Source organism: Lucilia sericata, unplaced genomic scaffold (assembly GCF_015586225.1).
Source record: "Lucilia sericata isolate MDLA Ls3-8-SP2 unplaced genomic scaffold, ASM1558622v1 Contig000103F_arrow, whole genome shotgun sequence".
Classification (NCBI taxonomy): Eukaryota; Metazoa; Arthropoda; class Insecta; order Diptera; family Calliphoridae; genus Lucilia; species Lucilia sericata.
The window spans coordinates 123,113-146,591 of NW_023994135.1; the positions used below are offsets into that span (position 1 = coordinate 123,113).

General features: G+C 34.3%; 1 protein-coding gene across 1 annotated transcript in view; it reads right to left on the bottom strand.

Annotated features, from left to right (window-relative positions):
* Positions 1-379: 379 nt before the first annotated feature.
* The window catches only part of LOC119600063 (nephrin-like), a 279,877-nt gene continuing 256,777 nt past the window's right edge, over positions 380-23,479 (bottom strand). Inside the window, exons 7-9 of the mRNA XM_037950088.1 lie at positions 21,317-21,468; positions 4,319-4,463; positions 380-435 (exon numbers count right to left, since the gene is read on the bottom strand). Of these exons, the coding sequence (XP_037806016.1) occupies positions 380-435; positions 4,319-4,463; positions 21,317-21,468 (353 nt within the window). The remainder of the gene's footprint in view (positions 436-4,318; positions 4,464-21,316; positions 21,469-23,479) is intronic.

Sequence of the window (23,479 nt, forward strand, 5' to 3'; positions counted from 1 at the left end):
AGTTCATCAAAAGTTGGAATGTTATTATTTTTAACTACCATATCACCAGGTAGTCTCAATGTTTGACCATAAACTAATTCAGAAGGACAACATTTGAGTTCTTCCTTTATGGTTGATCGAATTCCCATCAAAATAATGGGTAATTGTTCAGACCAATTTTCCATATTGTTACTAGATTTAAAAGCAGTTTTTAATTGTCGATGAAAGCGTTCAATCATTCCATTCGCTTGCGGGTGATAACTGGATGTATGGATTTTATGTGTTCCTAAAAGCTTCGTTAAATCGTTAAATAATTTAGATGTAAATTGTGTTCCTTGGTCAACCGTAATTTTAAGTGGAACGCCAAATCTAGGGATATAATTGTATGCGAAAGTGTTTACTATTGTTTGGGCTGTAATGTCTTTAATTGGGTATGCTTCCGGCCATCTAGTGAATCTGTCAATTATTGTCAAAATATATTTGTTTCCATTTGAAACTGGAAAAGGTCCGACGATGTCCATGTGTATGTGTTCGAACCTTGCTTGGGGAATATTTATTTTCTCAATGTCAGATTTGGTATATCTTTGGATCTTTGATTTTTGACAATCAATGCAATTAGAAGCCATAAAATTTATATCTTTTCGCATTGATGGCCAAAAATATTTACTTTGTATCAGTTTTCGTGTTGCACGAATTCCTGGGTGTGATATAGAATGTAAATTATGAAAAACTGTTTTTCTTAAAGAGAGTGGAACAAAGGGACGATTAGTTTTATCTAAAATATCACACCATATTTTAAAATTATGTGATGGAATATCAACTTCTTTCAAATTATTTTTCGTTTTCTTATCACTTATAAGATTTTTTAATTCCTCATCTGCTTGTTGTTCTTTATAAAGTATTTCAAGGTTAATATTTTGGTTAGAAAAAGCAAAGATTTCAGGCGGTCTAGAAAGTGTATCGGCTACAATATTATCCTTTCCATTTATAAAACATATATTTGAAGTAAATTGGGCTATGTATTCTAAATGACGTGTTTGTCGTGGTGATCTTTCAACTTTAGAATCCAACACATATGTAAGGGGTTTGTGATCTGTTAGAATTGAAAATTCTCTTCCCTCTAAGAAGTGTCTAAAGTGTTTTACGGATGAATAAATCGCTAAAAGTTCTCTCATTGATCGTGTAATAACCATTTTGGAAATATGTAATGAATTACTGGTGAAGGGTTTACAAACAAGAACTTGTTCTATATAATGTTCACTATAATTGTGATAAAATTACTATTTATAACAACAATTAAATATGTATATAAACAAACGTACTTATTTATTAATATATACCTAATATTTATTCTTTATTTTGTAGACTGATTTAGTGATATCTTCTTAAATTGAATAATTTCTCTTGATAAACAATCTTGAATAGTTTGAGATCTTGAAGTTTTCTTGAATTGAACAATTTCTCTTGATGAAGTATTTTGAAGTTTAATGTTTGTTGAGTTAATAGATTCAAATGGCAAAGATTTTTTTTAAATATTCCTTTTTTTTTATTTATTTATTGATCCAAGTACCACATACATATATAATTATAAAGCTGGGTTATTCACAATTGAATGCTGAATTTGTAATGATTGCTTGAGAATATTGTTATTTAATTTATATATTTTTGCATCTATTTAATTTTTGCGTTAATTTATTTTGTTTTTAATATTGGTTCGCTATTTATATTTCATATAATTATTTGCAGGATCGCCAATGAAGTTATTTTATTTTATAAAAAGGTTTATTTATTATAATAACTTCTTTGTACAAAATTTATTTGTTGAATGAAAAAATTATAAAGACAAGTTTGAAAATAAAAAAATATAAAACTTGATTTAAAAACATAATAACATAAAGTAAATAATACAAGTTTTTAAAAGAAATAGAAGTATGTAGTGATACACTACAACGTCTAAATGGAGTCCTCAAATCAGGTTGTTCCTGCTTTCGAATTTTAACTTTTGGCGCATACAATGTTTCATCATCTTCTAAACACTCAACACTATAATTAATTCATATTTAATATTAAAAAAATAACAATGTAAGGGAGTGTGTCCGGTCCGACAATATAAATGTTGTAAATATACCCACCATCGTTTGGATGGGGTGGGACTACTTTGAATTTGTAGCAAGACAAAACATTAGTATTAGATCCCTAAATGCATTTTTATCGTGAGCCCTAATTATTAGATTACTAGTTGAGACTTAAATTTTAAGTTATTGAGTGGTAATAACTTAAAATTTAAGTCTCACGTTTAAATTAATCCCTGATTCTGGCGTGCGTGCATCACCATCAACGGCATCTACCGTCATAATTTGTAAAATTGTTTCTTCAAAATAATTTAAATTACGCGGCACATCGACCCAACTGCCACCACCGGTTTTGTTCATAAATGATGATCTGTTCGATAACAAACTGTATGCATTGACATCGAAGGCGCTTTCAATAACGTGCAAACTGATACTCTTATCCAATCCCTAACCAGTTTAAGTTGACCGGGTGCTCCGTAACTGGATCAACTACATCCTGCTTTGGACAAAAAGTGTACAAACTACTACAGGGAGTTCAGCGTACATGCAGCTTGAGTATAAGTGGTGCCATGTGTACTACTTCAACCAAAGCCTTGGAAGCGTTGCTAGATATTCCACCCATCGAAACATATTTAAGATATGAGGCGGCGCACACAGACGAACGTCTCTTTACTTTAGGCGAATTGGCCAAATGCGGTTATAGTCATCAATGGATTAGAATAAATATGGCGCCCACAACGATAAATATATTAACCGACATCCAGAAGGAAATTAGGGCGATATCAGGTGATAGAACTAAATTGAAGACCGCATTGGATTGTAGGAAAGGTTTAACTGAATACTCTCCCAGAGGTAAGGTTTACATTATATGGGTACCAGCCCACTCGGGAGTAGTCGGCAACGAAAGGGCGAATATAATAGCTTTAAAGGGAAGGGAGCTCGAGGTAGTTAACCTGACAGACGCAAAACCATTCGACGCAACAAAAGCTGAACTAAAATATGGGTGAGAGAATCCAATAAGGCCTATTGGAATAATGAAACAGTGGGTAGACGAAAAATCTCCTCAAAATGATCAAGAAGTTAGTATGATGGTACGTATTCTGAGTGGACACACAGGATTACGAGCACGTCCATGCAAAAGAGGACTGATTGAAAGATTCTTAGGAATTACGTTCAGAAAACGGAGTTTCTGAACACTGAAAAATAATTCATTAAGTGAACCTATTTTCATGAAAAGGAGCGCACAACAGGCCCGATAGTGGCCTAGGTGTATTTCTTCGGATTTGATATGGTATACATCCTCCTATCAACCTAACCTAATAAATTTCAAAATTTAAAAATACCTTGAAATAAAGTACCATCGGCAATTTTAGAAATGCTACAAAATAAGCAAGAAATAGGTAAACGTATAAATCAGTTTTCTAATCGATCGCTAGATCGTTTTTGCTTGTAAAGTCAAAAAAATATGGCAATTTACATTATTAAGTAATTTAACCTTTTGCGGAAATTTTAAATATGGAATAATTATTTTAAACCTCAAGATAAATTTGAGTTATTAATTAAATAAAGCAATATTATGGTTATAAATTACACTAGTTTACAAATTAATATTTTTTGTTTGCTCATGGAATGAAACATATATTTTTGGAAAGTGCTCCGGTTGTTAATTAACAGTTTTTATTTTTTTTCCTATACGTCGACATTTTGAGATAAAGTGGTTTTTGTTGGCACCCTTCTCCTCTAGTAATGGAAAAAATATTTGAAAATGAGAATGGATTTCTTGGTGCTGGCACCTGTTTTGGGAACCTTACAATCAACTTAGAACATAAAATCAATAATATAAAATGTACGTCTTTATTAACCCACTTTTTATCAGATTTCTTTATTTTTGCCCGATTTTTAGTATTTTTTTTGATAATTTTGTTACAGAGTTATGAGAGTTTTTTGTATACAAAATAACTACATCCCTAAATATTTAATTTTGTCCTCCTAATTTAACCCTTTTTTAGCATTTTCTTTCTTTATGAATAATTCAAAAATTTAACGTCCTACATTTTTTTGAATATTTTTTCTGGACTTAGAAGGACAAATTAAAAAAAACCGTATAGGTTTGATATCATGAGCAAAATCGTTGTAAACTAGTGTTACAGTCCAACATTAATTTTTTATTCTCCAATAATTAACCATATTTGTAAAGTTTTGAAATAATTAAGGAAAATACCCTTCATAACAAAAAATGAACTTGGTAAAAAAAAACTAAAACTTACACTGTATATCAAGCTTCCAACCATCTTCTAATGGTTCCGTGGGAACTGCGTGGTTATAGGCTTTACATGTTAGTAATTTACCAGCATCTGTTTTGCTAAACGATATAGACAGAGTACTTGTTGTTTGGTTTCCATCACTTGAAGTCTGAAAAATAAAATTTTAATGTTGTTAATATTATTCATATGTATGTATTAGAGTGCTCCAAAAAACGAGGTTGCGAATTTTGGCGGCCAGTCCCCGGGTGGCGGATAGGGGGTGGTGATGGACCATCTGTCCTCTCCCAGCTTTAGTGCCACTTAAGCTGAGGGAGGGCAGATTGTCCACCACCAAGGAATATTATATTCCCCGCGGACCAAAAAAATGGGATAAAAACAAACATGGAAAATAAAAATATGAAAGTTACGGTGCAGGGCCTAAATAACCCAGTACCGGCGGCAAGTGTTGATCTACTCGCGAGTCACATGTCGTGGTCATCCTGCAGTCGTGAGCAAAGTGCTACTACGGAGGTGGGTACCTTGGACTCCGTGGCGGACATTGCGTCAAGTGTACAGCATGCCATTGGCAAAAACATAGGGGTGAAAGAGAAGGATGTATGCGGAGAGAGCTCAGAGGACACCGACTCTGAATCCACAGATGATAATAACAACACCATTATAGTAAATCCCAAAAAGGATGAAGTAGAGCAAATGGTGAAACAAGTGAGTGATAGCATAGCTTAACTACCTATTACTAAGAAAATACCATATGGAGCACAGAGGAGGAAGTTGAAAAAGATGCTTCAGGAAATCATAGTTAGTCCATCGAACGACACTCCAAAGGAAAAATCGGACTCTCACAAGATCTGAGGCAAAGAGGATCAGGCCTACCGAGGAGTTGACAACTGAGAATAAACCTAAGAAGAAAAAGAGCTCCCCGTCTTCTAATACACAGTCGAAGCCAAGCCATACTTCACTCAAACGAACCTCAAATCAGAATCCTGCGAGTAAGGTTCACAACGCCAAGATAGATATTCCGAAGACGACCACATCGGCGAAATCAACTTCGAAAGTACGGGTATCTCAAAAGAAGCCCCGAAAATCGAGGAAAGAGAGTCCAGACAGTGGAAAAGGAAAAGAGCCGCCATCTTACGCCAAAGTTGCCAGAAGAAGACACCGGGATGATATCTGCTATGCAGTTTACGATGCCGGTAATCCAACAGGCAAAATTCTAATAGAACAACAGAGTATAATAGAAGACCTGGTCAACAATAAGATAGTGTACCACGCAATCGCTTCAAAAGGCAAACAACCAACAGAGAACGTGAGCGGCGAGTTCAGCATGGGCGTGATGTTGATGAGGTTGGCATCTCACCAATGTGCTAGCAACTTAAAGAACTTTGTGGAAAGTATCCGCCCTCCCTGGGACGGCGCTAAGCTGGGACTGGCAAAGAAGAGCGAGCTTCCGACGCTCTTAAAGTCCACTGTCTACATAAAAGGATGGGGCAGTAAACTGGCTAATGAACGTATACTTAAAATTCTTGGTGGTCAAAATGCTAAGCTGGCCGTGGAAAAATGGGACGTCTTTTACAGGAAAGAGGAACCTGAGGAAACATTATTTGTAATAGGTATCGACCAAAAATCTATGGCTAGTCTTGCCAAGAAAAAAGGTAGGGCTTACTTCGCCTCTAAAGCTGTCATATTCAAAATTGGGAAGGTGCCGATTGGAAGAGCTGTTACAGCAAGACTCGAAAAGGACACTAAAATACCTAAGACCACAGCACCAGTAGCAACAACTGATAACGTTAAGGAGTCAAATCCTAAATGCGAGGAAGGTATCGCTAACTCGACAAAAGAAGGTGCAGCTGCCCTTTCCAAAACTGGGGAGGTGCCGTTTGAAAGGGCTATCAAAACCGCCCCGATAAGGTCACTAAAACACCTAAGACAGTACTCAAAGCATCATTAGCAAGTACTGGTCATTTTGAGGAGTCAAATCCTAAAAGCAAGGAGGAAATCACTCACTCGCCAGAAGGCAAAACAGCAATGCTGTCCAAAATTGGGAAAGTGTCGAATAAAAAGACTGCTCTTCCTATACCTGATAAGGACACCGCAGTGCCATTAATGGTACCCACTGCATCAATACCCCTTCAGGTTACCGGAGGAGTCAAATCCAACGATCGGGGAGGTGATCACTAACTCGCTGGAAGACAGTTTAAATGGATGACAATGATTGAGGTTATCCAAATAAACTTCTATCGGAGCGAGACGCCTACCAACGCTCCGATGGCTAAAATTAACACAGGATTAAATCACGTAAATTTCCAACTTTTCTACGCTGATACAGGGTCGCGACCGAGAATATGTATCTTATGTCACAAGAACTTATGTTTTCTCCTCTCAACAGGATTATCCACATCGGATGCAACGGAGCTGAAGCAAGGTCGTGGCAACATATACCTTGTATATGTTTACCTACCTTTCGATTCTCCGACTACCACCAACGTCGGAGCTGATGAAACTGGTTGAAGAGGCACAAAGGAAAAAATAATAAAATTGTAATAGGTTGTGATGTCAACTCCCACCATGTAGCTTGTGGTAGTACAAATACCAATCGCAGAGGAAGAGCCCTCATGGATTTCTTTAATACTAAAGACTTGATCACATCGAACTCAGGTAATAAAGCTACCATCGTCAATAGAATCAGAGAGGAAATATTAGATATAACTATATGTTCAGAAGAGCTTATTTCTGGATTGGAGAGTTTCAGACGAGTACTCCTTTTCTGACCATCGGTACATAAGATTCAAAATACAACGGCCGCCATCAAAGCCGATAAAGTTTCGGAATAAGTCTAAAACTAATTGGACAATGTTCGGTTCCTTACTAAATAACCGTTTATGTCAGGACACTTTTCAATGTCGAAATAAAGAGGTCATAGACGCCAAAGTAGAAATGCTCACAAGTGCCCTGGTTGAATCGTTAGAGGACAGCCAGGGAAACATAGCTTCATAGAAACGGCTTCAAGCGGCAGCAGCATTACCAGCTTTAAAAAAATATTGACACATTACGAATATTTTGATTTGGCAATGATGAGCGACGCGGCAATGAGGCAAAGTTGAATATTGTTCAACTTTTCCGCACGGCCGCTTGAAAATCAATTGTCGTACAAATTTTTTCATTTTAACATTTTTAAAATAAACAAAAACGAAAAAAATTTAAAACAAAAAACATTTAAATAACAAACAAAAAATTAAATTGGAATTAACTGGTGTTCTTTTAAACGAAGTTGTTCACTACTTAGGTGAATCCTTCGATAGCAAACTGTATACATTGACGTCGAAGGCGCTTTCAAAAACATGCACACTGATACTCTTATCCAATCCCTAGACCAGTTTTTTGTTGACCGGGTGCTTCGTAACTGGATCAACTACATGCTAAGCACCAGATGAATAAGCTGCGAGGTGTACGATATTACTATTAGGAAAAAGTTATTTCGCGTTATACCACATTGTGGCATTTTTGTCATTTGTCATCTTTACTCTGGGTTACCACGACTAATAGATGTCGTAATACTTTTAAAGCGAAAGGATCCAAATTAATTGTGTAGAAGAGCTGAGGAGGCTCTGAATACGGCCTTGAGCTGAGCTCAACCGAGAGGCCTTAATGTTAACCCGGCGAAGACAGAAATCTGTCTCTTCACAAGAAAGACAAACATTTCTACGTATACTGAACCTTGCTTCCTGGGCAAGAAGATACAGACAAAATTAGGTAGGCAGATAGGTTGATAGGAGGATGTATACTGCATCAAATCCGAAGAAATACACCTAGGCCACTATCGGGCCTGTTGTGCGCTCCTTATCATGAAAAAAAGTGAACTGAATGAATTATTTTTCAGTGTTCATAAACTTAGTTTCCTGAACGTAATTCCTAAGAATCTTCCAATCAGTGTTAGTCAGGAATGTTATTTCCGTAATATCATCACTTCCAAGATACTTGGAACTTCTAACTTTGACGAATGCCTGGCAGTGGTAAAGAAAGTGCTTTAAAGTTTCACTGTCCTCTCGTCTGAATCCGCACGTCCAATTTTGCATAGATGTGCTCGTAATCCTGCGTGTCCACTCAAAAGAAGTACCATCATACTAACTTCAGACTTGCTCATTTTTGAGGAGATTTTTCGTCTTGCTCTCATCAGGGTCACCCCATAGGATCTTTGTGGTTCTACCCACTGTTTCATTATTCCAAGAGTCCTTATGGGATTCTCTCACCCATATTTTTAGTTCAGCTTTTGTTGCGTCGAATGGTTTTTATACCCACCATCAAAAAAGATGGGGGGTATATTGATTTTGTCATTCCGTTTGTAACACATCGAAATATTGGTCATAGACCCACAAAAGTATATATATTCTGGGTCCTCATTAAATTCTAAGACGATCTAGCCATGTCTGTCCGTCCGTCTGTCTGTCTGTCTGTCTGTCTGTCTGTCTGTCGAAAGCACGATAGAGTCCGAATGGAAAGAGCTAGAGGGTTGAAATTTCACATAAGTATTTCTTATAGGTAAGGTTTGTTTGGTATTGAAAATGGGCAATATCGGTCCACGTTTTCGGATAGCCCCCATACAAGTGGCCCCTCGAAAAGCAGCTTTAACAGCCATAACTTGTTTAAAAATACGAATATAGCGATGAAATTCGACATAAGTAAGTTTCTTGTTATCCAAAATCACTATGCAAAATTTTATGAGGATCGGTCCATAATTGACCCTACCCCCCCCCCCCCAAAAAAGATCCCCTTCAGAAAATGACTTTAACGCTCAATACTGGCTTAAAAATACTAGTATATAGATGAAATTCGATATAAGTAAGTTTCATACGAGTCAAAAATCTATCTAAAAAATTTTATAAGGATCGGTCCATGATTGACCCTACCCCCCATATAAGGTCCCCTTCAGAAAATGACGGCAACGCTCATTAATGACTTAAAAATACGAGTGTAGCGATAAAATTCGACACAAATAAATTTGATACGAACCAAATTCTATCTACAAAATTTTATGAGGATCGACCCATAATTGACCCTACTCCCCTATTTAAGGTCCCCTTCAGAAAATTACTTTAACGCTTATAACTGGCCTAAAAAGTATATAGATGAAATTAGATATAAGTAAGTTTCATTCGAGTCAAACGAGGCTTGATGGTGGGTATATAAGATTCGGCATAGCCGAATATAACACTCTTACTTGTTCTTTTTTCAGGTTAACTGCCTCGAGCTCCCTACCTTTTAAAGCTATTACATTCGCCCCTTCGTTACCGACTACTTTCGAGTGGGCTGCCCATATGATGTGTACCTTACCTCTGTGAGAGTATTCAGTTAAAGCTTTCTTACAATCCAATACGGTCTTAGATTTAGTTCTATCGCCTGATATCGCCCTAATTGCCTTCCGGCTATCGGTAAATATATTAAGCGCTGTGGGCGCCATATTTATTCTAATCCAATTTACACATTCCATGTATATAGTTTGCTATCAAAGGATGCACCTATGTAGTGGACAACTTCGTTTAAAGTGATTTCCACCGATCGTTCCTTTACATAAGCATGCTGCTTAAATTTTAGGTCTTTGACGGGTATACTGCTTTTAATCATACTATCGACTATCTGTTCCTAGGTTTTAAGTAGGAATGGTGTAAGACTTATCGGTCGATAAGACTAGCTAGGTTTCCCTGGTTTAGGTATAAATATTACCCTTGCATCCTACCATTTAATGGGGGTATATGTGAATTTCAAGCATGCAGTAAATATCTGAGTTAGATGAAGGGAAACCAGTCCCGCTTCCATCTGTAAGAGTGCCGGGAAAATGCCATCCGTCCCTGCAGCTTTATAGGAAGCGAAGCTCTTGATTGGCCCTTTAACCATATCAGATGTAATTACAATTTCCGTGTTAGCCTCCCCTTCCTCCAATATCGGTTCATCTATGTTATTCGGTATACCGGGTGGGAAATGAGAGTCCATTAGGAGTTTCATTGTCTCCTCCATATCCTTCTGCCCGTATCAGCGACCATAGATTCCGGTTGGGCATGAGTTTTGGATAGGAATTTTTTTATCTTCGATACGTCATTTACGCTGTCTACCTGTTCACAGAAAAGTTTCCAGGAGTCTCGTTTGGCGTTACGAACAATTTTCTTATATTCACCAAGTTTACTACGATACTCGTCCCTGTATACTGCGGTCTTTTTACGCCGTGCTCGGTTAAATAGTTTGCAAAGAGTCTTACCAAGGTTTCGGATCTCCCCGGTTACCCAGGGTTTCTCCTGGGCAGATCTTCGCTCTCGCAGAGGGCAGCTGTCGAACGTTTCAACCAAGGCACTTGTGAGCATTTCTACTTTGTCGTCTATGTCTTCTTTATTTCGACATTGAAAAGTGTCCTGACATAAACGGTTTTTTAGTAAGGAACCGAACATTGTCCAATTAGTTTTAGACTTATTCCGAAACATTATCGGCTTTGGTGGCGGCCGTTGTATTTTGAATCTTATGTACCGATGGTCAGAAAAGGAGTACTCGTCCGAAACTCTCCAATCCTGAAATAAGCTCTTCTGAACATATAGTTATATCTAATATTTCCTCTCTGATTCTATTGACGATGGTAGCTTTATTACCTGTGTTCGATGTGATCAAGTCTTTAGTATTAAGGAAATCCATGAGGGCTTGTCCTCTGCGATTGGTATTTGTACTACCACAAGCTACATGGTGGGAGTTGACATCACAACCTATTACAATTTTATTATTTTTCCTTTGTGCCTCTTCAACCAGTTTCATCACCTCCGACGTTGGTGGTAGTCGGAGAATCGAAAGGTAGGTAAACATATACAAGGTATATGTTGCAACGACAGCCAAAGTTATTATTTACTTATTTTGCCAATGAAATTACAATTTCTTTCTGGCTAATTACAATTAATTTAAAACTTAGTTTAAAGTATAATGATAAAAGTAAAATGTAATAATAATGCTGCACTAACAGGGAGGATATTGATTTAAGAAGTTCAGAATGTTTGTTTTGATGATTTTTGGATCAGTTGAGAAATCGATATGATTGTACACATTCTACGCATCGAATCAAAGTTGGCGTAATTGGAACGGAAGTTTTGTAGCTTAAGTGGAATATAATTTCTTGTTGGACGAATTGGGACTATTAACTCGATTTTACGTAGTTAGATTTCAGAGTCAATTACTCCATTTATTAGATTAATTATGAATGATGTATTAATACTTATTCTCCTACTTTGTAGAGAGGGAAGTTTAATAAGAGCTAAACGGCTTTCATATGATGGAAGATTAATGTTAGGATTCCAAGGAAGTTTTCGAATACAAAATAAAATAAATTGCCTTTGCACGGATTCAATTTTCTTAATATGAATTCCATATTGAGGATGCCATACAACTGCATATTCTAAAATAGGTCTTACAAGCGACGTGAATAATTGTTTCGTGACGTAAGGATCATCGAATTCTTTTCCCCTGCGTTTTATACACCATTCGCTTTATTGACAGTTTGGGAAATGTGGGAATTGAAACACATTTTATTATCAAGTAGTACGCCAAGATTAAGGAAGACTTCAACTTTATCTAGTTGATACTCATTTATTGAGTAGCTACAAACTACTGGACTTCGTCTGTAGAACGTCATATGCTTACATTTTTTCAAGTTTAAATCCATTAAATTCTCATTGCACCATTGACTAAAATTATTTAGATCTGATTGGAGTAAGGAGAATCGGTTAGAATAGTTCAAATTAAGGAAAAGTTTGACGTCATCGGCATACATTAATATTTTGGAATTCGTGATGCAAGATGGTAAATCGTTTATGAATATTAAAAATAATATTGGACCCAAATGACTACCTTGAGGGACCCCGGATATAACTGAGATGGTTTTCGATGTACATCCTCTAAACGATACACATTGATATATATTTTTGAGATATGAGGAAATCCAATTGAGGAATATGGGAGTAAGTCCAAGTTTGTCTAATATGTAAAGCAGTAGGTAGGTAGGTAGGTAGGTTGATAGGAGGATGTATACTACATCAAATCCGAAGAAATACACCTAGGCCACTATCGGGCCTGTTGTGCGCTCCAATATAATTAGAAATGTTGGATCTGTTTCTGGACTTGAACAAAGGAATAATATATGATTTTTTTCAGTAATCAGGAAAATAACCATTGGAAAGTGATGCATTAAAAAGGTATGTTAAGGATGAAATAAGAGGATATAATAAGTTCAGTAGAACACAACTTGGTATACCGTCTGGACCATATTAATCGAAAATTTTAATTTTCGTATAGCCAACTATACAGTGGATGTGTGTATTGTTGGACAGTGGATTGGAGTTGTCTCTAATATTGAATATGGATAATTCGATAAAATATTAAGTGACTTATTTGAATAAGAAGAGAAAAAGAAATCAGCAAAAATGTCGCAAATCTCAGAATCAATTGAAGATTCTGAATCGCAGTATTTCATCATGGAAGGATATCCAGATATCCGACGTTTCGAATTAACAAATTCATAAAAAGATTTCGGATTGTTTTTGAAGTTTGTTACTTTAACAATATTGTAACACTGGGTATTTGCCAAGTTATAAGTTGATCTGGATATTGAGTATTTCGCGTAATCAGCTTTGTATTCCATGGTGGACCATTTGGAATTATTTGTTTTCTCATTGGAATAGATAATTTAAAACATTTAATTAGGACATCGTAAAACTGATTCAGAATTGAATCGATGTTATAAGGACTTAAGTTTTTGAACGAATGATAATTAACCAATTCTGTGATGAGAGCAGGCGATTTCATTTGGGAAAATCAGCTTTCCTGAAGTCAAAGACTTTTTCTTCTTTTAAAACTAGTTTTGCCGGTAATTGCATATTAATAATTGAACTAATTTCAAGAGTAGGGTGATAAACATCATCTGGATGATCAACAAATACTAAATCAAAACTCCGCCACCTGCCTTTCTTACTCTATCTCGTCTATAAATTTGGAATTTATTGCACATTATTTCGGAGTTGTGAATTTTCCTCTCAGGTTTATCACGGAATCATGTTTCTGTAAGGACTATGATGTTTTGCTCAATGTCAAAGCTTTGTAGGAAAAGGGATTTCTATTTTGTATTCAAACCACGAACATTCTGATAAGCAATTGAAAATGATGAAAAATTAGGTTTATTCAGTTTTTTGGAGCATAGTCAGCAGCCTTAGGAAGGGTAACGTTATTATCTTCCCGATAAATAAACTGCCGAACTATTGCATTTTTTGGCCAAAAATTTGGGTGTACCAATCGATCAAAAATAGTTTCTGGCACAATAATTTTAAATGATGATCTATTACGGGCATTAATCTTATAGATTTGAATATCATTATATAGTTCCATTCCGAGATTATTTCTAATGTAGAAGTCAATATCATTAGCTGTTGTATCCAGCGCAAATCGGGTAGCAAATATAGTTTTCCTAGGAGGAATTATTTTTAGAGGCTTTGGCGTAGCAACGGTATCAAATGTATTTAAAGATTGGTTGTTAACACTATTTCTTGTTGTAATATTAGAGGTGTTGGAGTGTAAAGGACTTTGTACAGGAGGATGTTTATTAGAAATTTGTTCATTAGGATGAAGTAGATTCAATGATAAGCTTTGTGAAGGAGATACTGGCGAATTTGAACAGGAGGGAGCCGTATTTGAGGTCTGATCAGAAACAACGTTCGCGTAAGATCGGATATTCGAGGATGAAAATGTAGTAACGTTAAATGGATTTGGAGTAAGACCAAAATTAGTTTGTTTTTCATTCGTTTATTTGGTAAGGCCAAGCTGCAAACTGGTTCGGAGCTGCAATATTTGAAACTTTAGGAGATGTTGATGATGCCTTAGTAGTTCGTTTGCGTTTTGGTTTCGGAGAGATAGCAAAATTGTCTAAATTTGTGAATTTAGAAAATAGTTCACCTGAATTTCATCAAATTCAGCTTTGTAACTTTTGAAGATATTATAAAATTCAATGCCAATTATTCTACAACTTGGAGAAGTCCATTGAATATTCTTGTTTTTATCGGATAGTGAATCTGCATCGCGAGCTTTAAGTCCACTAGATTTTAAATGGTAGTTTCCCAGGTACAGCCAACAGAATACCATACGTTCATCACCAGAAATATTACAATTTCTACTTATACAGTCCATATCTGATATTATTCGATGCACACACCGGAAATTGTATGGGATTAAGAAGTATTGGCAATATTGTAGGTAACTAGTAAGGACACAAACCTAGGATTTGTTATAAATAATGCAACTAGAACAGAGTGGCAATACCGTAAAGAAAACAAACAATAGTAGTTTGGTAACTTTATCAGATTGACAATTAGGGAAGAAGGGAACAAAATGCAGATGAAAATCCAAAAACAAATTGTATGGAATCATAATAAAACAATAATAAGGTAGAATCAGTAGAAAAGTACGTTCTCAATTTTACATGCCTTGAATTGTCACAAAAAAGAAAATTAAAAAATATAAAGAAAAACATCAAATAAAACTTATTGAAAATTTTTTGTTAATTGAATTGAAAATTGAATAATTTGAATCAAAAAGATTGTAAAACCAATAAAAATCAAAAACAGGATACAGAATTGTGGAATGCTGATTGCGTGTGCCGTTCAAGAATCATTTCATGGTATTTTTCGTGGTTTTCATTTGAAGATTATTAAGTTTTTCTCTTTTTAGTTCTTTTTTGTTTGACTTAACAAGGCAGAGAATTGACAACTCTCCCTACTGATTCTACCTTCCTATGGTTGTATCATGGTATGGAATAATAAAACTTGTATGTTCTTATATTGTTGTTGTTGTTGAACGAAGAAATAAAAGAAATGAAAAAAATGCTTTACTTAGAGATAATATAACACAACTTGATCATTCAATTGTATAGAATATTCAGGGGAATACTTAGCTTTTAGGCGATATATCAGGAACTCAGTTTTATTAATAATTTCACCAATTAAAGTTTAACAAAATCGGAGCACAATTAAAATCACGACTGAACTAGAGCAGGGTTACCAGAGTTATGATTAAGTTAAGTACTTAGGTGTAATGCTTGCCGGAAATATGTAGGAGAACTATAGGCATAAAATGGGGTCTTAGTCCTACTATGACAAATTGGCTTTAAAAAGTGTAATTAAACCTAGCATATGCTTCAATAATCTGGTGGGCTGCTGTGGACAAAAACTGTCATATCAAACTACTACAGGGAGTTCACCGTATAATTGCTGCTTGAGTATAATTGGTGCCATGTGTACTACTTCAACCAAAGCTCTGGAAAAGTTGCTAGGTATTCCATCCATTGAAACATATTTTAGAAATGGGGCGGCGCTTACAGGCGAACGTCCAGAAGTGGTTATAGGACACGTCATCAATGTATACTGGACACATTGGAAGGTTATACACAATCATCGGACGTGCCTGATCGCATACCAGACACAGAATATGTCGGAAACTTTGAAACGCTGATCCCAGATAGAATGTCTTGGTCAAGCGGAAGATTAGAGCAAATATCGGTAGGAATCCGGTGTTATACGGTTGGCTCAAAATTGGGGGATAAAGTGGGCCTGGGGTTATATATTGAAGACCCAGAAACAGAAATATACCACCGTTTACCTAATCATAACACAAGCTTCCAGGCAGAAGTCCGAGCAATAACGGAATGTATAAATTGGATTAGAATAAATATGGCGCCCACGGCCCTTAATATATTCACCGAGAGCCAGAAGGCAATTAAGGCGATATCAGGTGATGGAATTAAATCTAAGACCACATTGGATTGTAAGAAAGCTTTAACTGAATACTCTCCCAGAGGTAAGGTTTACATCATAAGGGTACCAGGACACTCGGGAGTAGTCGTCAACGAAAGGGCGAATGTAATAGCTTTAAAGGGAAGGGAGCTCGAGGTAGTTAACCTGACGAATGCAAAACCATTCGACGCAACAAAATCTGAATTAAAAGTATGGATGAGAGAATACCATAAGGCCTCTTGGAATAATGAAACGGTGGGTAGAACCACAAAGATCCTATGGGGTGACTCTGATGAGAACAAGACGATAAATCTCCTCAGAATGAGCAAGGCTGAAGTTAGTACGACGTATTCTGAGTGGAAACACAGGATTACGAGCACATCTATACAAAATCGGCCGTGCGGATCCAGATGAATGTGGAGCATGTGGAGAGGACAGTGAAACTCTGGAGCACATTCTTTGCCACTGTCACGTATTCGTCGAAGTTAGATCCAAGTATCTTGGAAGCGATGTTATTCCGGAAATAACATTCCTGGCTAACACTGATTGGAAAATTCTTAGGAATTACGTCCAGGAAACTGAGTTTCTGAACACTGAAAAAGGTATTTCTTCGGATTTGATGTACTGTACATCCTCCTATCAACCTAACCTAACCTATCCTTACGTAAGTCAAATTTTTATTTTTTTGTCAAAAAAAAAAATCAGTTAAAAAAAATGTAGAAGTTATTACAAATTACTCAGATCATTTATTGTCAAAAACATAAATATTTCAAGATATTTAACACATTTTGGGAAATATCCTAAAAAAATATTAATTACATTAAATGTATTTCTATTAATTCAAATATGAGTCGTTATCTTCATTATATAGAGTAATAAAGAAATTAGGTCGATATCTCTCTCAGGTTAGCGGTACCTTCGATTTGAATTTTGAGAATTTTGAAGAAAACTATACATATTTTGCTAATATTTTTGAAGATTAGCCTTAAATAATTTTTGTATTTTGTATAAATTTTTTTTAAAATATAAATTCAAGAGTCAGAAAAACCGAATAATGTTAACCAATAAACTATGAAGGTCAAACTAAATTATAGTGAAATATTATTTTATTTTCAACCGATTTATATGTAACTTAGGAAAAATATATAACGATGAGCCGTATTTATGATGATATCGAAAAAATGTAAAATGTCCTTATTAAATGAACTAAATACATATTCAATGCCATTTTGGGAGAAAATTGTGGGTGATAGAGAAAAATACATACATATGGGGAATTTCATGTCAAGTGTCTTTTAAAATCGATGTCTTCCGATTTGGATGAAATTTGCACCAAGTATAGTACTATGGGATAGTAGGCCAGCAACTAAAAATACATTAAAATCAGTCGGTTGCTTTCAATAGTTTTTACAAACCTTCAGGTTGGTCTGTGTTATTAAACGGCGTGGATTTGAAGAAAGATTTCAAATGAAATCTACAAGATTGCTTTGTAAAAATAATTCAACTACTGTTTTATTTTTAAGTTCGTCATTCCGTTTGTAATTTCCACAATATAATTTTCCGACCCTATAAAGTATATATATTCTGGATCCTTATAGATAGCGGAATCGATTAAGCCATGTCCGTCTGTCTGTTGAAATAAATTTTCTGAAGACCCCAGATATCTTTGGTATCCAAATCTTCAATAATTCTGTCAGGCATGCTTTCGAGAAGTTTCCTATTGAAAATCAGCAAAAACGGTCCATTAAAAACTGAAGAATGTGCAAAAATCTGAGACTACCTCTGAAAATTTCCTCAATAAATTATAAATAAAAGCATAAAAACAACAACGAGATAAAGCAGTAATATGTTAGTAATGCAGTTTATATTTGTTTGAGAGTGGCAATACAGCGTATAGGTACAACAGTTACTATTTCTTTCTGCGCTAATACAGTTTATATTTGTTTGTGTGTATGTTATGTGTGAAATGTAATCAAAGATACAATTCGATCCAAAATGCGACTTGTACTACAAATGATGTATTTGTTATTGTTGTTTTTACTTTGATGCAGATATAAAATGTAAAATTATAATAAAATACAAAAATTAAATTAATTGCAATTCTATGAAATTAAATTAAATTCTAAAAATAGAGGGTTTTTAAAACATACTTGGTGAAGGGTATATAATATAGAAATCTGACTTGTTATACCCTTCACCTTCGTGAGAAGGTGAATATAATTTTCCGACCCCATAAAGTATATATATTCTGGATGGAGCGGAGTTTATTAAGCTATGTCCGTCTGTCTGTCTGTCCGTCTGTGTGTTTGTTGAAATCAGTTTTCGGAGGACGCCGGATATCGGCGAGATCCAAATCTTCAATAATTCTGTTAGACATGTTTTTGATAAGATCACTATTTAAAATCAGCAAAATCGGTCCATAAATACCGGAGATATGAACAAAAATCCGAGACAACCTCTGAAAATTTCATAAAAAATACATTTTTTTTCGTTTAGCGTTGCCACAGTGGTATAGGAAAAAAAAAGAGGGAAATAATTCGGTAACTTCTAAACGGTTAATCCGATTTTAATGAAATTTGGTATGCACAAAGAGGAGGTGTTGTCGAGTTTAGGTTTTGAATTTGGACCTTATAGGCCAACCAGGGGCCCGGCGGGGGGTCCTCAAATTAGGACACCTCGGCTATGTTAAATTTTTAAAACGATCCTATTTCTTCATTTGAGTTTCGATTTAAAAAAAATTTCGTATATAGAATCTCCTCATCGAGCACTAAAATGTCGTCGTAGCAGTAAATTATCTCTTATAGTTTAGGAGATATTCGCATTTGAATATTAAAATTTTAAAATTTTTACCGTCCTTACTTTAGTTTTTTTGATAATAGCAGGTCCAAATATTTCCGATTTTCGCCATTTTTTTTTATTTGCTTAACAACAAGTTTATATACCAAGCAGTGAAAGAATTATGTAAAAATCATGACTGAGTCCAAAGTTATAGGCATTTAAATTTAAAAAATTAAAAAAAGGCGATTTTTGTCATTTTTTTTGGGAAAAAAGTATCTTTTTCTTTTTAAGTTATCTAAAAAGTTTCTAAGAAGATGTATATAGAATTTATACTTTTTGGAAAGCTGACTTTACATAAAATACGATAAATGAAACAAAACCTAAAAATTTTTGATACCGAGGGGACCAGGTCCATCCAAAAAAAACCCTATTTTTTATGGAAAATTAAATTTTGAGCAAAAATTCTCAAATCGCATAGTCGATATCAAATTATAGTGACCTGTTTTATATGACCCAATAAGTTCTTAATCATTTTGTAACGGGTTTCGATAACCCCGCCCCTGGTATGGATATAATAGGCAAAAAACCAAAAAATCCCATTTTTGGGATTTTTTAAAACTTTTTTGGGAATTCCGGGATTTCTAATAAGAAAATTCGAAATTTTTATTTAATTTTGGATTTTGAGTAAAAAAATCTACCTAACTGTAAAATTTCATCAAAAAATATTCATAAATAAAATTTTTATTGCAATTTGAAAAATTTGTATCTTCGCAAAAACTGAATAAAAAACATTTTTTAATTTTTTTTAAAAAAAGTATTCCGCGAATTTTTTAATTTTCAAAAATTATATACAGTTTTGAAAAATAGACAAAATTACCTTTCCATTGATATATAACATGCCTACCTAATGTTTTTTAAGTGACAAATTAATTAGGGAAAACTCAACATCTTTTAGAAAATTTACCTAGCACTATTATTTTCATCCATATATGTAACAAATTTAAGAGTTAACCTTATGGATGAAAATAATAGTGCTAGGCAAATTTTCTAAAAGATGTTGAGTTTTCCCTAATTAATTTGTCACTTAAAAAACATTAGGTAGGCATGTTATATATCAATGGAAAGGTAATTTTGTCTATTTTTCAAAACTGTATATAATTTTTGAAAATTAAAAAATTCGCGGAATACTTTTGTTAAAAAAAATTAAAAAATGTTTTTTATTCAGTTTTTGCGAAGATACAAATTTTTCTAATTGCAATAAAAATTTTATTTATGAATATTTTTTGATGAAATTTTACAGTTAGGTAGATTTTTTTACTTAAAATCCAAAATTAAATCAAAATTTCGAATTTTCTTATTAGAAATCCCGGAATTCCCAAAAAAGTTTTAAAAAATCCCAAAAATGGGATTTTTTGGTTTTTTGCCTATTATATCCATACCAGGGGCGGGGTTATCGAAACCCGTTACAAAATGATTAAGAACTTATTGGGTCATATAAAACAGGTCACTATAATTTGATATCGACTATGCGATTTGAGAATTTTTGCTCAAAATTTAATTTTCCATAAAAAATAGGGTTTTTTTGGATGGACCTGGTCCCCTCGGTATCAAAAATTTTTAGGTTTTGTTTCATTTATCGTATTTTATGTAAAGTCAGCTTTCCAAAAAGTATAAATTCTATATACATCTTCTTAGAAACTTTTTAGATAACTTAAAAAGAAAAAGATACTTTTTTCCCAAAAAAATGACAAAAAATCGCCTTTTTTTAATTTTTTAAATTTAAATGCCTATAACTTTGGACTCAGTCATGATTTTTACATAATTCTTTCACTGCTTGGTATATAAACTTGTTGTTAAGCAAATAAAAAAAAATGGCGAAAATCGGAAATATTTGGACCTGCTATTATCAAAAAAACTAAAGTAAGGACGGTAAAAATTTTAAAATTTTAATATTCAAATGCGAATATCTCCTAAACTATAAGAGATAATTTACTGCTACGACGACATTTTTTATAGTGCTCGATGAGGAGATTCTATATACGAAATTTTTTTTAAATCGGAACTCAAATGAAGAAATAGGATCGTTTTAAAAATTTAACATAGCCGAGGTGTCCTAATTTGAGGACCCCCCGCCGGGCCCCTGGTTGGCCTATAAGGTCCAAATTCAAAACCTAAACTCGACAACACCTCCTCTTTGTGCATACCAAATTTCATTAAAATCGGATTAACCGTTTAGAAGTTACCGAATTATTTCCCTCTTTTTTTTTTCCTATACCACTGTGCGTTGTTGTTGTTCGTTTTGCTATTGCTATAATAATGATATATACGGGAAAATTTTAAATACACTGTGGTAAGGCACTCTTACTTGTTATTAAATAATATTGTTTTATTAGATAATAATGGCATTGACAAAATATTGCATACTCACCGTTTCAGTTGTTTTCTCCAATCGCACACCATCTAACCACCATGTTATAACTGCTGGCGGACGAGAACCCGAGCTCTGGCACAGAAGATCATAACGACGTCCAGCAGAAAGGGGTTGGTGTGCTCCTAGCAATCTGATATCTAATGGTGAAACTGAAACAATAAAATTTTTGTCGTACTTTAAAAAATAGTTTTGATATACAGGGTGCTCAATACAGTTTTGAAAATTAAACAAGTTAGATTGCTATATTCGTCTTGGCCGAATCTTAAATACCCCCCACCTATAAGCTACTTTTTATGAAAACCCATGTAAGTAGTTTTAGATATTCCGTGATGAGGGTGTTATCATTTAGAAATCATTTATATGCTGCTTTATGCATCTATGCCACTAACTTTGATCAAGTCTATAATCTTTATGAAAGATATGACCAATTTCGCAGAATGATTTATCGATACACAAAATATTCTATGTGGATTTTATCCAAATATGTATATGTATACATATGTATACGCGGGATGAAGTGACTTAAGAAAGTGGATCTTATATTAGAGCTTTGAGCAATTATGGACTGATCCAAACATTTTTCAATATGATTTATATATAAAAAAATATATTATATATATTTTTGTCTATGAAATATGTGAGTTTAAGCAATTTTCGGAAGTGGTATATCGGAGACTAGAAAAATTATGGGTCTATCCAGAAAGGGAGTGATTTGTATATATAAAAAACTTATTTATTTGAAATTTTAGTCCGATATCTTTATTTATCAATTAGATATGCGATTATCGGAAGTGCATCTTATATGGAATCTATGACCAATTGTGGACCGATTTGGGAAATATTTCTCAGGGTGGTTTATATCTACTTTAAACATATTCATATCTTCATTCAGTAATGAAAAATGTATGTTAACGTGGTTATCGGATGTGGTCCTTATATGATAGCTATGACCAATTATGGACCGATCCGGAAAAAAATTAGTGGAGTCGTATACGCATACATAAAACACTATTTATGTCGAATATCATTCCAATATCTCTATTTCTTAATTAGTTATGTGCATTTGAGTGAATTTCGGTAGTGGAGCTGACCTTAGAGTGCTCCAAAAAAACGAAGTTGCGAATTTTGCCCGTCCTCCCCTCTAGAATTGTTCTTTGGGTTGTAAAACTATGTCATACAAAAAATTAGGCTGATAGGATAATGTTAACAGGTGCCGCAACGGCTCTGAAGTTTTCAAGTGCATTTACTAGGGGAAAATATCGATTTTTTTAAGTTTTTGCTCAAATTTGGCCATTTTAAATAAAATATTATCAGAGAATTATAGCCTAGATAATATAAAATATATATATCCGCAGTTTTATTAAAATCGGACATTCTTAACCCATAAACTGTGGAGTTAAAAAGTCAAACTTTGCAATATTTGGGAATGTTTAGTGTACCATATCGAAATAATATTTATTTGTCGGCTATCTTTACCAAAAATGACTGGAATTTATCGTATTCCAGAAAAATCTTTACTTACCCGGTATGTAGGCAAGTAATATTGGAGCAAAGTGTAAGTACTTTGTTTTTGGGTGAATAACTACTTATTTTTGTTTGACGATGACCAAAAAATAACTGGTTACAAATGAGCTTATCCGACTTTTCCGGATTTAAAACCGGCTTTACAGTTATTTTCTGTGTTTATTAGTCTATTCTATTACCAAATGGTCCATTAATAAGTTGCTTTATAGTGCTATTTGGAATAGTTTTTACACAAAGGTACAAATCAATATTTCTTCAAAAATCATCTAATATCGATTAGGTTTAAAATCATTAACTAATCCTAATATCCTAATATATATTATAAATCTCTTTGTAAGTCTGTTCGTTTGTTAGTTTGTTTGTTCGTCAATCACGCCTAAACGGCTGAACTGATTTTCTTCAAATTTGGAACATAGTTAGATCTATACTTGGAGAGTGTTATAGGCTATATATTTTTTGAGAACTTGGACTAGGAGGGGGCAAAAATGGTTTAAAATAGGTGAAAAACGGGCAAAATGAGTACTATTGATAGTAAATACTGATTTTGTCTATCCTTAAGCAAAATCATTTTCGATTAAACTACTTAATTTGTTAGAAATATAAATTAATAAAGTGCCGTTGCGAAAATTGGACCGG